The sequence below is a fragment of the Melanerpes formicivorus genome, unplaced genomic scaffold (assembly GCF_026170545.1).
Source record: "Melanerpes formicivorus ecotype bairdi unplaced genomic scaffold, bMelFor1.0.p_v2 SCAF_6, whole genome shotgun sequence".
NCBI lineage: Eukaryota > Metazoa > Chordata > Aves > Piciformes > Picidae > Melanerpes > Melanerpes formicivorus.
Genome location: NW_027142358.1, coordinates 30552887 through 30569499, shown reverse-complemented (window position 1 = coordinate 30569499; position 16613 = coordinate 30552887). Strand labels below are relative to the sequence as shown.

The 16613-nt window shown below is 49.0% G+C and overlaps 1 protein-coding gene across 12 annotated transcripts in view; it reads right to left on the bottom strand.

Moving 5' to 3' along the window:
* COL13A1 (collagen type XIII alpha 1 chain) overlaps positions 1-15920 on the bottom strand; it is a 64450-nt gene extending 48530 nt beyond the window's left edge. For 11 of the 12 annotated variants that reach the window (XM_068140298.1, XM_068140306.1, XM_068140300.1 and 8 more), the window contains exons 1-10: positions 15900-15920; positions 13322-13357; positions 12690-12716; positions 10956-11006; positions 6219-6254; positions 4459-4485; positions 2463-2489; positions 1333-1359; positions 1202-1228; positions 917-943 (exon numbers count right to left, since the gene is read on the bottom strand). In XM_068140298.1, the coding sequence (XP_067996399.1) occupies positions 917-943; positions 1202-1228; positions 1333-1359; positions 2463-2489; positions 4459-4485; positions 6219-6254; positions 10956-11006; positions 12690-12716; positions 13322-13342 (270 nt within the window). In that variant the 5' untranslated portion in view covers positions 13343-13357; positions 15900-15920. The remainder of the gene's footprint in view (positions 1-916; positions 944-1201; positions 1229-1332; positions 1360-2462; positions 2490-4458; positions 4486-6218; positions 6255-10955; positions 11007-12689; positions 12717-13321; positions 13358-15899) is intronic. The other variant, XM_068140297.1, reaches the window with a different exon arrangement.
* Between the last annotated feature and the right edge of the window lie 693 nt (positions 15921-16613).

Below are 16613 nucleotides of genomic sequence, written 5' to 3'. Positions count from 1 at the left end.
TCCAGGCCAGGGACCAGAGCCCAGCTAATTATCCAGAGGCCCATCAAAAATAAACAGAAAGCCCTTAAGCCTGTCTCCCTGTGCACCCAGATTACAAATTCCAACCACTTCATATGATGTCGTTCCAATGCATTTCCAGTGGATTTTCAGCACTCTGGTTGTTTTTAGAGCTGCTTAAATTTTACCACTGTAATCCCTCAAACCCCATGATGTACTCTCTCCTCTCTTGGCTGCGGTACACATCAGCCAGGCCAGGATGAAGAGGCAAGTGGGGCAACATCCTGGCTTTCATTAACAGTTGCTGGCATCTACCCTCCCTCTCTGCCTCTTCTTTGCAGGCATAAAACCCACCAGGCTGGGGGACCACCATGCAGACCAGCTCACTGGGTTCAGTCTGAACACCACAGCTAAGTTATTTTCAGAGGTGTGAGAGCAAAACCCTTTCCCTTGTTTGTTTGCAGGGTTGAGACCTGCATGAGGGAGAAGAGAGGGATGGCAATAGAGTTTCCTGCAGGTCTGCAAACCCCACAGTGCTCATGGTCACAGAACAGCAGCAGAGGCTGTAGGAACCGGTGCAGAAATCCCAAGCTTTGCTGGGTTTTGGGGGTGAGGACACGAACATTCCCCACTTCCAGCACAGAGCACGGGAGGGTCTCCAGGAAGCAGCCGTAAGAGCATTTAGCCGGGGGTCAGCCCCAGTGGGCAGGAACACAGCAGAGAGCCAACATCCCTCCTGGAAAACCTTATCTGCTGCCTTTCTGTGAAACACATCAATCAGGCCAGCGCTGCCCTCGGGGCCCAGGTGACGCAGCCTGTTAATGGAACGATCCATATTTCCAACAAAAAGCCATTCAATCCAAGGAGGATTAGCATGCAGGAAGGCACGGGACAGACGATAACCGCGCTAATGACTTACCCTGTGCGGGTACTCTGTGCACTGACCCTGTGAAAGGAGGAGATTAAAGGAAAAGAGTTTAAACCACAAACAGAAAGGACCGAAATAGACGCACGGGGTCAGGTCCAGAAGGTGTAAATCGTTGTGACTACATTGAATTCAGCGCAGCTATGATAATTTGCACCCAAACCCACCCTGCCTCCCCTCCCCTCCCCTCAGAGCACTCTGGTGTTGCTGTATCTCAATCACTGAAATCAGACAGTCCCAAGTCCCATTTAATTTTCACCATGTCTCCCATTAAATTACCTTTTCTCCTTTCTGTCCTGGAGGTCCCTAAAAAAGAAAAGTGATATAGAAGCTCTCAGTGAACGAAGGTCAAGTGCATGCAAGGGGAAAGAGCTAAAAGGAGGCTTGATGGCAAGACATGGGATACTTACAGGTTGTCCCCTGGGACCTGCAGCACCCTTTAAAGAAAGACAGTCATGAATGTGAGGTGGATTCTCACTTACAGTGGCAAGAAGGCAAAAACTCTCAGCACAGGGAGTAGTGGGAAACCCAGTTTTTAGAAACAATTATGGAGAAACTTCCCAGGAGAGATCTGGGCTCCCTTTGTTACTCTGCAGGAGTGAAAATGCACACAAGTCTGACTGCACTGCAGGGGGGAATTATTAAAAGGAGAAGGGGGTGGAAATCATCAGGAAAACACACCCTTATTGTTCCCAGAACCCCAGCTGACAGCATATCAATGCACTGGTTTGGAACCAGAAGCCTGAGCTGCAGCTGCCCGAGCTAGGGTTGCGCAACAAGGGGATGTCAACTCATCCCTCTGCTGAGGAGCAGGAGGGGGAGATCTTCAACATGTGCTCGCCAGAGGGTTTTGCTGACACTCAGGCTCAAAAGAACCCCAGGATTAGCAGAAGAAAACATTCAGCATTGCAGTGAGTGAAGGTGACTACAAGAGCTGCTAGCTTGACACACTCATGTCTGGGTATTTCATCATCAGAGATGTCAAGAGGAACAAGACCGCACTTGGGTTCCCGTCAAGCACAGCCTAAGTTTATCATTTTCTACCAAAAGCATTTTAGTGCAATGCTCATATGAAACAGAGATTTGAGAGTGGGGGGTGGGGGTGGGGGGAGGAAAATACCCATTTAATACAAAGAATATGCTTTTTGTTGTTGGTAGATAAGTTGAAAGCTGCCAGATGGGTTCTCAGAAATCTTTGCATCAACTTTTTACTTCTGCTATGAGGCCAACCACGAAACGTGTCAGCTCCCAGAGTATATTTAAAGAATGTAATTGCTAAGGGTAAGGAAAACAGATCCTATGAGTAACTAGAGAGTTGCTGCTGTGACATGATGAGTCTGATAGCCATAATGCAATGATTACAAGCGTGCATCCCAGCACTGCTATTATGAAGTTACAGGACTAGGGATGCAGTTAGTGCATTAGGTGAACTAAGATTGCTGCCCTGCCCAGGAGCTCTTCTCCAGTACAGAGGCAACCTCATTTCAAACCAACCCATTATCCACAGACAAACATTTTATTGTTGTTGGTGTTTTTTTACCGTGTCTCCCTTCTGTCCAGGGTGACCCTGCAAAAGAAAGCAAGCAGGCATCAGCTGTGGCCACTGCAGGCTCCAGAAGATGTTGCCTTAAACCCTCTAAAGCTTAAAAAGGTGACGTGAAAGGTCCTGCAGCTAGGTTGGGGCAATCCTTGATATCAATACAGGCTGGGGGATGACACACAGAATAGAATATTGCATAGAATAAACCAGGTTGGAAGAGACCTTCAAGATCATCGTGTCCAACCCATCAACCAATCCAACCCACCTAATCAACTAAACCATGGCACCAAGCACCCCATCAAGCCTCCTCCTGAACACCTCCAATACAATTGAGAGCAGCCCTGCAGAAAAGGACTTGAGGGTGTTGATGAATAAGAAGCTGAACATGAGCCAACAATGGGCATTTGCAACCCAGAAGGCCAACAGCATCCTGGGCTGCATCAAAAGAAGCATGGCCAGCAGGTTGAAAGAGGTGATTCTGCCACTCTGCTCTGCTCTGATGAGACCCCACCCGGAGTACTGTGTCCATGTCTGGGGCCCCCAACACTAAAGAGATGTGGACTTGATGGAACGGGTCCAGAGGAGGGCCACAAAGATGATCAGAGGGCTGGAGCACCTCTTCTATAAAGACAGGCTGAGAGAGTTTGGGCTGTTCAGCTTGGAGAAGAAAATAGTCCAGGGAGACCTTATAGCTACATTTCAATATCTGAAGGGGACCTACAGGAAGACTGGAGAAGAACTCTTTAGAAGGGCTTATAGTAATAGGCCAAGGGACAATGGTTTGAAACTGGAGCAGGGCAGATTTAGTTTGGACATAAGGAATGAGAGAGGTAAAATACTGGAACAGGTTGCCCAGGGATGTGGTAGAAGTCCTGTCCTTGGAGACATCCAAGACTTGATATGGCCATGGCTAGCCTGATCTAGTTGGAGATGTCTCTGCTGACTGCAAAGGGGTTGAACAAGATGACCTTTGAGGGTCTCTTCCAACCTGATGCAATCTCTGGACATGTAAACCCCTCTACTCCCTGCCTCAGGATGTGCCTGCAGGTACTGCACCAAGCCAGGGGAGACAGAACACTGTGTGTGTAGACTGTGCTCACACACCTAAAAGGGTTCTACTCCCTGCTTCCCAAAATGCTGAGAACCATGCTTTGGAGAATGCAAACGGGGTGCAAAGGCTCTACAGGGTGTGGATGGGATACAGTTAAGCCCCCTTGGGCTGGCAGAGCAACTTCAGCTGAGAGCAGTGAGCTGCACCTTGCTGCATCACCTGCGTGTCCCCAGAGCAGTACAAGAGAGTGGGTGCGGAGAGTGATGCCCCCTTCATGGCACAAACAGGTCCCACTGTAGGTAATTAGGTGCCAGAAGTACGTGCCACGAGCTTGTTCTCTGTTACACTGTGGCTAGAGAAGGTGTGGTGAGAAGCCCAGCTAGGTGGTTGCTTTGGAGCTATGCAGTTTATACCAGTTGCATTCACAGGGAAGTAGCTACGCTGGTGCCTAGCTCTGAAGGACAGGAAGAAGTCAGGTCTCTCACTGCTCTAAGTAGCATGAAGATCTTTAGAGTCCTTTCTTCTTCTATTGCAACTCTCTGCAGCAGAGCAGTGAAGAGAAAGAAGCTGTAGGGTTGACTTCAAATGAAGTTTTTGGCTGCCTAAGGCAGACAACTGGTGCCTAGGGGACCTGCTCTGTCCATCTGCTTGTGGATGGAATCTCCTGCTCAGGCTTCCTTTGCAGCAGCCAGGCTGCTGCTCTTCTGAAGTGTGATTTCATAGATTTGCCTAGAAAGGAAGCAGCCACACTCTGCCTTCCCTAATCTCCTGACTCCTGCATCTCCCCCAAGGCATCTGTGGTATCCTCCTGCCTGCCAGCCTTCTAATGTTCTTTTTAATCCATCCATGTGCGTGACCATTGCAAAATAATCCCCTTAAAAACACCCGGGCTGGCAGGACAGTGGCACCCAGCAGGAGGCAGGGCAGAAAGCCTGCTTTGCTTACCGGTTTGCCATCCAAGCCAATAGGGCCCTGAAAGAAAAACCAGAGAAAAGATGAGAAATGCTTTCACTGAGGTGTCTGTCCATCCTGCCGAGATGGAGGGGAAGGCAGGAGGGGAAGGCAGGAGGGGAAGGCAGGAGGGGAAGGCAGGAGGGGAAGGCAGGAGGGGAAGGCAGGAGGGGAAGGCAGGAGGGGAAGGCAGGAGGGGAAGGCAGGAGGGGAAGGCAGGAGGGGAAGGCAGGAGGGGAAGGCAGGAGGGGAAGGCAGGAGGGGAAGGCAGGAGGGGAAGGCAGGAGGGGAAGGCAGGAGGGGAAGGCAGGAGGGGAAGGCAGGAGGGGAAGGCAGGAGGGGAAGGCAGGAGGGGAAGGCAGGAGGGGAAGGCAGGAGGGGAAGGCAGGAGGGGAAGGCAGGAGGGGAAGGCAGGAGGGGAAGGCAGGAGGGGAAGGCAGGAGGGGAAGGCAGGAGGGGAAGGCAGGAGGGGAAGGCAGGAGGGGAAGGCAGGAGGGGAAGGCAGGAGGGGAAGGCAGGAGGGGAAGGCAGGAGGGGAAGGCAGGATTCATAGACAACTTGGAAAAAACAAACCCTCAGTATTTTAAAGTTTGCAGCATCCTGTAAACAGTTTTCTTGAGACTGATTTGAAAAGGCACCCACTTTGGGGGGGATGAGGAGTTTTTGCAAATGACAGAACAATAACAGTGTCCTGGGGAAGAGGTGATATACAGCTCAGCAGCATGTTGAAGGTACTGCTTGATGGGAAACAGGCTCCGCGGAGCGCTGTCCCACCCGGCACTTTCTCATCAGCTGGGCTGATTTGTTTTCTGCTTCTCAAAAAGCCAAAGACCACAAAGGCCTGGAGAGATCTGCTTCTCCTCAGCCCAGGGGCAGCTCACAGCCCCCCTTTTAGCAAAGGGCAGAGCCAGAGAGCCTGGTCAGACAGTGTGGAGGCTGCCAATTCCTTCCCTTTTCCAGGCGTGAGAGTCTCCCCCGCAGACCTGCTCTGGCACATGGCGTGTCCTGGAGCAGCAGCTGAGCTGCCTGGTGGGAGCAGGGTCGTGGGGGGTGTTTGTGTTTGCCTTAGGCTTCCTACTCATCCATGATAAATGCATAGGAATAAATAGCAACCGTTTGAGTTCTGCAGCAGCAGCCTCAATGCTTCAAAGAGCATTGCCAGCAACTGTAGAACTGACATGAAATTTGCTTTGTCCTCTCCTGGGCTTGTTTTTTCCATTCCCTTGCCCACCTGGAACAGCACTGGAGAAGATTCTCCCCTCTCCCCCATTTGTCCTTTCCCTTTGGCATGACCAGGGTGCTCAGCCTAGCACGGACCCCAGCTGACCTGCATCACCCAGGTTTGGATCACTTGCTGCTGTTGCAGTATCACCAAAATGCTCAATTAAGGTTGGAATTTCACCAACCTAGGGGGCATTTTTTTAAAGGTGGGTTTCTTTCCCTGAACAGATCTGGCTTCAACTATATCCTTGTAACACTTGGGCTGTTTTTCTTTAAGTTAATTTCCGTTTGGAGTTGCGTGGTTTGGGTTTGTTTGGGTCGGTTGTGGGTTTTTTTCCTCCTAAGTATCATTTGAAAGGGGAGGGGGAAGGAAAAGAAAAAGAAAAACAAAGGAAGAAAAAAAACCCCAAACTTTTTCCAGTGATATCAGATGAGGTCCTTGGTTTCAGACAAATGATGAGACACAGCAGCACTAATGAGGCTTCCTAGTAACATCGCACACCCGTACCTCATAAATTAGCAGTCACACTTACCGGGAATCCAGGAAAACCTCTTGTTCCAGGCTGTCCCTGGGAAGGATGAAACAGAGACAGCAGTTTAGAGCAACTGAAGTGCATTTTGATAGACCCTATGTCCTTCTCTTCACAGCCGCTCCTTCAGCTTCTGCCCATTTATCCTGCGACTCTCTGAAGAGTTACCCAAGACCAAATTCCCCTCCAAGGGGAGCACAGTGTCTAGGGAAGGAAGGGAAATCTCTCATCCCCACTTCAATTTGTACAGGGCCAAGAAAATGCTGGAGCAGGTCCAGTTTGGATTGCAAGCAGCTTCCTTGAAGTTTCTCCATTAATTAAATGGGTGTCCCTAGCCCCTACGTTAGGCTTTTCTGGAGTGTATTCCAGAGGCTGAGCTCATTTTATGGCGATTCTTGCTGCCATAAACTGGAGGCGTTTAATGCAGGGTGCTGCTCTGTGCAAGACAAACCTTACAGGTCCCTGGTGACTAAATACAGCCATCCCTCATCTCCTCCTCCCCTAAAATCTCCTGGCCCAGCACATTTGTTTTCCTCACAAATAATTCTGGAGAGAAGCTGGTTTCCCACCCCCCATTTTTTGTTTTGTAAGGTTTTTTTTTGTGTGGTTTTTTGGTTTTTTTACCCTCTGAGAGCTAAGAGAAAAAGCAGAATTAAGTAGTATGATGAGAGGAACACAAGCTCCATGCTCTTTCTCCTGCCTCTTTCTGGTCAGCCAACATTGGCTACCAGTTTGGGATCACGTATAGCAAGCACTGGCTTGGGATGGGTTTGGCAGCTTCATCACCTGCTTAAAAACACTGGGGGAAAAAAAAAAACCCAAACTCAAACATGTCCTGGCTGTTAATTTTCCATAGTGCTTGACTTGCTGGGAGTTGTGGCATCACAGGTCACAGATCCTCTAGATCTGTGGGTATCCAGTAAGGATAGAATCACACAATCATAGAATTGTTTCATTTGGAAAGGACCTCTAAGATCATAGAGTTCAACCATCAGCCTGTGTCCAGTTCTGGGCCCCTCAGTTTAGGAAGGAGGTTGACTTGCTGGAACAAGTCCAGAAAAGGGCAACAAAGTTGGTGAGGGGTTTGGAACACAGCCCTGTGAGGAGAGACTGAGGGAGCTGGGGTTGCTTAGCCTGGAGGAGACTCAGGGGTGACCTTATTGCTCTCTACAACTACCTGAAGGGAGGTTGTAGACAGGTGGGGGTTGGTCTCTTCTCCCAGGCAGCCAGTACCAGAACAAGAGGACACAGTCTCAGGCTGCACCAGGGGAGGTTTAGGTTGGATGTTAGGAAGAAGTTCTATATAGAGAGAGTGATTGCCCATTGGAATGGGCTGCCCAGGGAGGTGGTGGAGTCACCATCACTGGAGGTGTTTAGGAGGAGACTTGCTGGGGTGCTTGGTGCCATGGGTTAGTTGTTTAGGTGGGTTGGATTGGTTGATGGGTTGGACGCAATGATCTTGGAGGTCTCTTCCAACCTGGTTTATTCTAAATTCTAGCCCTGCCATGGCCACTAAACTGTGTCCCAAAGTGCCATGTCCACACTCTTTTGAACTTCTCCAGGGGCAGTGACTCCACCACCTCCCTGGGCAATCTGTTCCAATGCCTGGACACTCTTTCAGGCAAGAAATTTTTCCTAACATCCAACCTAAACCTCCCCTGGCACAATTTCAGGCCATTTCCTCTTGTTCCATCACTTAATACTAGGATACCACTTTACTTAAGGACTTTTTAAATCTCATTTCCCCAAAAAATGTGTGAACCAAGTCAGGAAACAATATGAACCAGACTGCAGATGATCTGGAAGCAGACCCATGTTGATGGAAACATCAGGATGAGGTAAATCCTGTACCATGCTCACCAGGCAACTACTGTGGCATCTTGCCTTCTCTGAAAGCTATTGCTATGATCCCAAAAAGCTCAGATTTCTTAAGTGTCTTTATGCTTCCTTGTGGGGAAAATGCTCTCTTAAGCAGTCTGAGATACCATAATTGGACTCTTTGAGTCCATCAGGGGTTTTCTAGGAAAGAGTTTGGTATAAACAAGAATCTGCTTCTGAAAGAAATGCACATGAGTGCATCTCTGCCTTAACCCCTGTGGTGCTGAGGAAAGGGAATGGAAGGAGAGGATGGAGCTGCTGAGCTGCAAGACTGAGGATTACCACAGTGAAGCAGTAGCAACCTCTTGGGAGAGAGCTCAGAGCCGCATTGGCAAGGAAAACCTTCAAGTTACACCTCCTCCAGCCTCTCTCTGTCTGGAAACAGACTCGATGAAGGTTTACTCCTTCAGAGGACAGGGAGAAATAACCTCTTTGCAGAGTTTAAGGGATGCCCCTACACAAAATACCTCGTGTTGTACTGAACAGTTCTGGTTTTGTAGGCAGTGCTAGCAGGACCTAATCGCATGTGCACTGTTTTCTTAGTTCAGTGAAGCTGAACTCGGTCAGCTTTGCTTTGCAAGACACACATAAAACCACCTGGTCCTGTTGGCCAGGCACCAGGCGAGAAGATAGGCTATAAATTAAAGGGTTTTGTCAGCCTCTGGTTTCAGAGAAGGCGAGAATCAAGAAGAGCCTAGCCACAATTCATTAATTTTGGTTCCCTGTCGGAGGCTTCCATGGACAGGAGGTGCTAAAAAAAGAATTAGGGAGAAAACCTGGAAACAGTGAAGTTTGGCTTCCTCTGTAGACTGAAAAAAAACCGCTGCCTCTTTCTCCTTGGAGGACAGCAGAGTGATTTGCATGGTATCAGGCCAAAACAACGGCTCAGCAGCGAGCGATTCCAAGAGACTGTTTTTGTTGGGTGGCTGTTTTTCCTTGTCTTCTTGCAAAAAAAATAATAATATTAAAAATAATTAAAAAAAAATGTTGATCACATGAAGTATGTAATCCCAGGAGCTGCCAAATCACGGAGACCGTCTGTTTCTGCCACTATCAGCACACCATCCCTCTCCGGCCAGGAGTTAAGCAGCTCTGTGCTTGAGCGAAGAGTTCAGCATCCAAACAAAAATCTGGAAGCTATTTGTCATCCCACGTCTTTCCGAGCGGCCCCCTTGGCCGGGGCTTCCGTGTTTGTCTTCAGTGCTCAGCCATCCTTTTGACCTATCACCAGCTCCCCGGGAAACTGGATCGTCTTCACAGTAGGCTTCGGGGGTGGAAAGCCGTGGAGTCGTGCCAGTCCTGGCACCTCGGGGCTTTGACTGGGTGTAGGCGAAAGGCCTTTTCAAGTATCATTTACCATCCAGGTTTTCTGCTGCTTTGGAGCTGCAACCTGTTCTTCACTTTCCTGAACGGCAGCAAGGGCAATGAGGCCAAGCAACAGCACCAAAGTGGGCATCAAAAATTGCCCTGCAAGCCAGGCATGTGTCTTCTGAGAAAACAGCGGTGCTTGTCTCTGTTTGCAGGACCTACAGTGACAGGGACTGACAGCTTTCCTCTCCAGTCACTGTAACACACTATCCAGAAGGCTGAGAGCTACAGCTTGTGAGAAACAGCAAAAGTGACGGGGCATTTACCCTCCAAAATCTGCTCTTTGTGGAGCAGGGTGGTCTCAATGAGAGCTTAGCAAGGAGAGACCTCTGCCAGCCCTTCCTCCTCACCTGGCCACATGGCCAGAGACCACCTGCTAGGTATAAAACACTTCGGGACATCCATTTGTGTCCTAGGCTTTGGTTCTGTCACTTCTCAAACACCAGCATGCTGGGCAGGTGGGCCTGGGAACAGGCAAAGCTGTTTCTGATTAGAAACACTTATCATGGAGCTTTTGGGAAGTTAATTGGAAAGCCAGATGTAGCCAAGTGTTTGCACTGCCTAGGTCTCTCTCACTTGACCTCTGCTGTGAAACAAAAGTTGCCGGCGGCCCATCCTCTCTGCAGGTCAAGGATGGTGCTCTTCACAGGTTAATCAAAATCGGAAGTGCCCACAGGGAGGGAGAGAATTGAGTCTCTGGGTCTTTTTTCATGGAAATCTCCAGTGGAGGCTGTGCAGGGGTGGAGTGGAGAGGACAGGCTGCATCCACACAAAAGCAGAGGCTTGATGGCTGAACTGCAGTGCAATTATCAGCCAGCATTTAGGGCACGTAAATGCTCCAACCCTTCATGCTGGTCTTTTTGTGTGACCCTATCTTTGCAAAAAGCTTTGTCTGGCTGATTCATTGCACCTTGCAGGGAAGTTTTTGATGGAAGAGGGTGCAAAATCCTGCCTGTTTTCCTCAGCTCCCCAACCAGCTAAGGAACTTTCCAGATACTGGTAACTGTGGCTGTCCAAGAGTTTCCAAGGTTTGGGGTACTTGACAAGGACCTCCAAACAACTCCAACTACCCAGCTTTGTGTGTTCCTCAGTCACCACCTCAGCTCTGATGCTGGTATTCTGCAAAATCAGGGGGTTTGTCCTCTGCTAACAAAACCAAAGGCTGAGGTCAGCCAGGCAAAGGGTGTATTTTCTCCAGCAGTGGTAGCTGCCCCATTGCAAGAAGGAAAAATGCTTCTTCCTTTCAAATTCAGGAATATGGTTTCCTTGCATGGGAAGGCTTCCCATTTGTCCTGAAGCAGGAGCTGTAATTTCATTATATATAGTATATAATAGTAGTACAAACCCAAGCCTGTCCCATCGCAGGAACCACATTATATAAGGTTTTTTGCTCTCTCCAGCTAATGCTGTGTCTTACCACCCCTCCTAAGTCTTTCCTCTGTAACTTGCCCACATCCTGCATCAGGCAAAAATAGAGAGAGAAAAGCCACTTACGGGTGGACCGCGGGGCCCGATGATAGACATGCCTGCTTCTCCTGGAGCACCCTGCAGAGAGACAAGGGAGAGGAAGAGGGCTGAGAAAAGGAGGAGAGGAAAAGACAAAGACAATTATACTCCCGTCAAGACTGAGGTTAAATGAAGGTGCTCAAGGTGTGAGCACCCTCAGGGCTTATGGGGCAGCTGCCATTCTGGCCTCTCCCAGCTCTTGCCTCACTGTGGGAGAAAAGATGTTTGGAGCTACTCAAACGTGCTGGAAAATGGGAGCTGCACAGCAAGGAAAACTATAAACACACAAAACACTTTGTGGCAAAACAGAGGTTCTGCCCCATTACGAGTGTGAAAGATGGCCTGAAACTCATGCTGTTTCCTTCCTGTGAGTCCAGGAGGACTGTGTCCTGCAGAAGAAAGTAAAGGAGGAGGAATGTATTGGGGTCCAGGGAAGAGGGAGCTGTGGGCAGCTCACTGGCTGCCTCCAGAAATGCCTCTCCCCTGTGCTTTTCAAACTCAGCTGGGACATGGATGCGAACAGCAAAGTCCTTGCTAGAAAAGAAAACAGCTGCCTTTCCAGCTCCTAGCCACCCACGATGTGTGATGGCCAGGACACGTCCCTGTCTTTGGAAAACACGGTGTATTCTTGAGAGGCAGCCTCAGAAGTGCCAGGGATGGGCAGATTTGGGATGGAGTATGCTATAAACCAAGCAGCTTGTGAACGCGCAGAGCTCCCTGCAAAACACAGCTGAGGCTTGCCAAGGAACTAGGACTCTCACGGAGGGCTTTGGGGAAGGCAAGGGCAATGAAGAGTGATTTCCCCCTTGTTTATTTGTGTCTATCTGCTGTCCCTTCACGTTGAAAGTTTTGGCCAGAGAGAAATGCAAGGACATGCAGAGAAAAAAGGATGGCTTCAAGTCTCGTTAGATGACTCTAATGAGCAAGCAGTAACTTGAAAGCAAGGAAGGAGAATCTCTGTCTTACCTTGACCTTCCTTACTGTGTTTTCCTCTGTATCTCCTATGAAGAGGATTAAGTAGCCCTGGTATGGCAGTGCCCCTCCCAGATGAACACTGATCCCTTTCCTAGTTTCTATGCATCGTTATTCTGTTACTAGCATCCCAAACACCTCTGTTTTGCTGTTCTCATGAGTGGCAGGTGTTCACAGCTCACTGATGCTGAAATGTTGAACACCTCAAAACCTGAGGGCCCACAGCAGGACGCTTTACAGACCACCACTTCTCTGCAGGTGCAAAACACCAATGAACTGCACAGCAAAGGGTTTGAGGGATGGTGTCCCACAGACCATCAGTTTTCCCTAGGAGGAAGAGTTCTCACTACATCAGATATAGGAATGTGCCACACTATTTTCTTCCTCAATATGACTTGCACCAGGGACTGGTTTAATCTGGGAGGTGGAGGGGAGCTGCAGGTTGATTAGGGCAAAACAGAGCTGCCAGTGAGGAAGAAACTTAATAGTTAAAACCCAGAAAGCCTTGAGGGAAACCCTGTGTGTGCCTGTTGGTTCTTGTGGTCATAAACAACACACACAGTGTCTTTGGAGGCTGAGTAGCCTGGAAGGAATTTGGGAGATAAACTTGCACTGTTGGGGAAAGAGGACAGCTCAGGGTGGGGAAAGCCCAAAGCTGTCTGCAGAGGCCCAGGACTATGACCAGAGAGCTTGGGCTAGCTCTAGAGGAAGACATTTGGGGATGCTATGGGCTACAAGGAGCTGACTCACCTTTTCTCCAGGTTGCCCTTTTAGTCCCTGGGTCAGTGGCACCCGTCCCAGCCACATGCAAGAGGGTGCAAGGAAGAGAGAGAGAAAGAGAGAGAAAGAGACAAACACAGGCGTCAGCGGCAAGGGCACGTTCCCCCGACCCAAAATCTTTGCTGTGGGGCTGGAATGAGTTGGGCAGCCTCAGCTCCTGCCCCAGCCCTCTTCCTCACACTGGGATGCCTGAGCAAAAAGCAGCTCCAAAAGACAATGCTCAGCCCCTTTGCTCAGGATACAGTCATTTGGAAAGGGTAGCTACCAGTGGCAGGCAGGGGTACATGTTAGCAAGGCCACAGTTAGCAAGCCCAGTTGGCACACGAGGGGGCAGCAGGAGGCACCCAACCAAGGGGCTGCTGAACCAGAGGAGAAACTCAGCAGTATGGTAGAGGGAATAGAAACAACCACCTGACATGTATACGGTTTGCAGGGCTGGGCACCCTGCTGCACAAGGAGATTCCCTTGGGTGTGGGGCTCAGGAAGGGTGGCTTTGCTCATGCTGACACCCACCAAGGATCATCCTGAAAGCCACCCAAAAAAATCTTGAGTGATGGAAGAGAAAGGGGAGCAGACGACACATACAAGAGGTTTTGACTTACCGGCCGCCCAGGGATTCCCATGGCACCTTTGTCTCCCTGGCAATGAAGGCAAAAAATCAGAGGCAATTGGAAACTGACCAAAAGCAAGGTTATGAAACAGCACAAACGAGCTATGCCCCACACAGAGCTTTGTGCTGTGGTGCAAGAGTCCAGGAGTTTTGAGAGAGGGAGAGAGAGCAAGTTAGAGAGAAAGTGTGCTTGTGTGTGCCCAAAGCTGCCTTCAGAACACGTGTAAGCCACAGGTTCACTGGTGCACATGACAACCCAGCACATCTCACAACAGAAATTACATGTGGTGACTCAGGCAGCCAAAAGAAGGGCAGGACTTTTCAACTTAAAGTATAATCCCAATTTCCAACACTTCATGAACTCCAGATCCTGGACACAGACTTCTTGCAGTAGCCAACTGTCATCTTTTTTTTTCCTTCACTCTTTCTTTACCAAAGTCATCTGGGCGTTAGCCATTTATTTATAGAGTTATCACTTTAAAACAGGACTCTCTTAGACTTGAAAATGCAGTCCTGTCCAGAAGCAAGAGAAAAATGTGGGAAAACAAGCTCACACAGGAAAAAGCATGTCTGGAAGAAGACATACGAGCAGCTGTGTTCAGTGTCCTCTACCCCTTGGAGATACTTCCCAGTGCGTTGTCAGGGTGTGAACGATGCTAACAGCGGCTTGGGGAATGACTTTGGGTCAGGCAACACTGAACAGAGCCTTGTAAACACTTGAACACAAGACTGATGGCCATTTTCTTCAGCCACTTACCTACAAGGCAGTTTTCTGCTTCTTACAGTGCAATTTAACCATGCAATTAAACAAAGCAAAACGAACAAAAAACCCCCACCCCACCAAAACAAATTCAACCTTCTCTGCATTCCTCATCACCAAAGCTGTGTAGGGTTGGAAGACAGCAGCTGATTGCTAAAGGATCATGATGATTATGGCTTGAGTGGTCATGTAGCTTTTGCTCTGTACTTTGCAAAATGATGTGATGATAATCACTCAGTTCTGTTTCCAACAGCATCTGGGGTTTCCTCAAGTAAAGTTGAGTGTCCCCACCCATGGCTGCCTGTGCCTGTAGATCTAAACCTGGTTTTCTGGTTTCTGCAGCTGGAGACACCAGCCCCATTGGTGCCACCTATTTGTGCCTTTCTCCATGCTCAGTCCCAGTGTAGTCTGTAGGAAAACCACTTAACTCTGTTTGGTTTTGCCAAGTGTACACAGAGGTTCCTTTGGCTGTGCATCCCGAATTCAGCCATTTATTGCCTAGGATCAAACCGTTACCTGGTAAGTATTTATCCACTTCCCTCTATGAGGCTGAGGGTCTCTTTGATGTTGGAGGCATTCCCTTCCATGCAGCACAAGTTTTGCTGACTTGAAAAGTACTACACAGTTTGAAAAGCACCCCTTGCAGGTAGATATAGCACTAAACAACTGCTTGATTTTAGATGCTGTAGGTGATCTATAATGGGAAACTGCTTTCTTCTAGGGTTTTAGGCGGGTTCCCAGTCCCACTAATATTTGACTATCTCTGTCAAAACTCCCCGTGTCAGCGTCTTGTCATGGGATTACTTTGTGGCTGCTGGAGAATGTATCACTGAGTTCTCCTTTGCTTTCAGTCCCTTAAATGTTGCCTTTCTCAGGCTGTTTTCCCTCACAGTTTGAGGTAAAAGCTGATTTTGTTTCTCCTGGCTCTGCTGTGGCTGGTGCCCGAGCAGGAAGAGCCCGAGGTCGGGGCTGAGCTGTGTCAGGTCTCCAGTGAGTACCTGATGTCGGAGTGGTACATGACGGCACGGCGTCTGGTATGTGACTCCACAGCCTTACAGCCCTCCAAACAGTAATAGCCAAGGGGGAGCTCCCTGCAGGACAGCAAATACATGCCAGATGTTCATAAGGAAAGGTTGGCTGTGACAGGGAGCCAGGAAAGAGCACTCACGGGTGGATGATACCATGTAAGCTGGTTGCAAAGTCATGTAAAACTCCCTGCAGTCCCCACATCAGAGCCAGAGGAGTGTGTAAGGCAACAAGCAGCCTCTGTCCTGAGTTGAGGGGAGAGCCAGCAGCACAGTTTAACTCACTAAGAAACTGCTTGTTACAGCTGTTGTAGCCTTCAGATGAGGAGCAGCCCAGGAAGCAGGGAGCCATCCCCAGGAAAGCACACAGCTGTAACCCCAGAGCACACGCTCCTTCCTCACTTGTGGCAGGTACTGTTATTGTGGGCTTTGGTACTTGTCCCAGAGCGATTTAGGCCTTTTAAATCCTGCTGCAATTAGCAAGAATATTGCATGCTGCTCCTCTTCAACCAGACGCCCAAGCTGACAAAAGCATCTTCAAAAGTAGCATGTTCCCCCCACACAGAAGGGTTCACCAGGATTATGTTACCCTTCAGTTTGGTCCTACAAAGCTCCTGTGGTCCCTACTCTATTACAAGCCATGTCCTATTTGCAATATGCTATTCCACATCAGGTTTGCTATGAAAGATCGCTACCTTCTCCCAGCTTACAAACCCTGCAGGCCTGCTGATGAAAGTAGTGCCAGACAGAGAGCACAAGAGAACAAAAGAGAAAGAAGTATTTACCGGGAGCCCTGGTCTTCCTGTAAGGCCCTGAAACAACACAGAAATGGTGCAAGTTAGCTTCAAACTCGCAGTTAGCTTCATTAAGAGACAAGATCACATGTAAGGGTTTAGGAAACAGAGTGGTTAGAAACCTCTCCACAGCTCCTTGACCATCAGCTCTGATTGCTTCGGTTTCCTAATCTCCTGTTTGTGAGGTTTCCTCTCCTTTCAGCATGGCTCTACCCACAGCTCTCTGCACGAGCTCCGAAGGTATCTGCAAGTCCGTGGAGAATTAGCTAATTACAGGGCTCTGACTCTCTTCCTTCATTTCCATCTGCTAAATATTATTTTTTCATGTATGGAATTGCTGCAGTTTGCCACAGAAATGTTGCATGTTCAGAACGGGGAGAGAAAACGCCTGTGAGAGGATCTTTTCCTTCGGATGTGGTCCAGACGGTGAAAGAATCCGGGAACTTCAGGACTATTGCATGATTTCATCATTTCCTTCCTTCCTTCGCCCCTTGGAGTCCCAATCTCACCAAATTTCTTGCATGACTGCGGGTTGCCTTTGCCTTCACCAATGCCTTGATTGACTTCAAAAATGAAGTTGGGAGCATCTGTTGGGCAAGAAGAGAGCACAAAGGCTCCTTTTGCTGATGGGGTGTTGCTCATGCATCTCCCTGAGTTTTCTCCTGGTCAAGCTAGGCTACAAGCAGGACTTAGTGTGTTTATAAT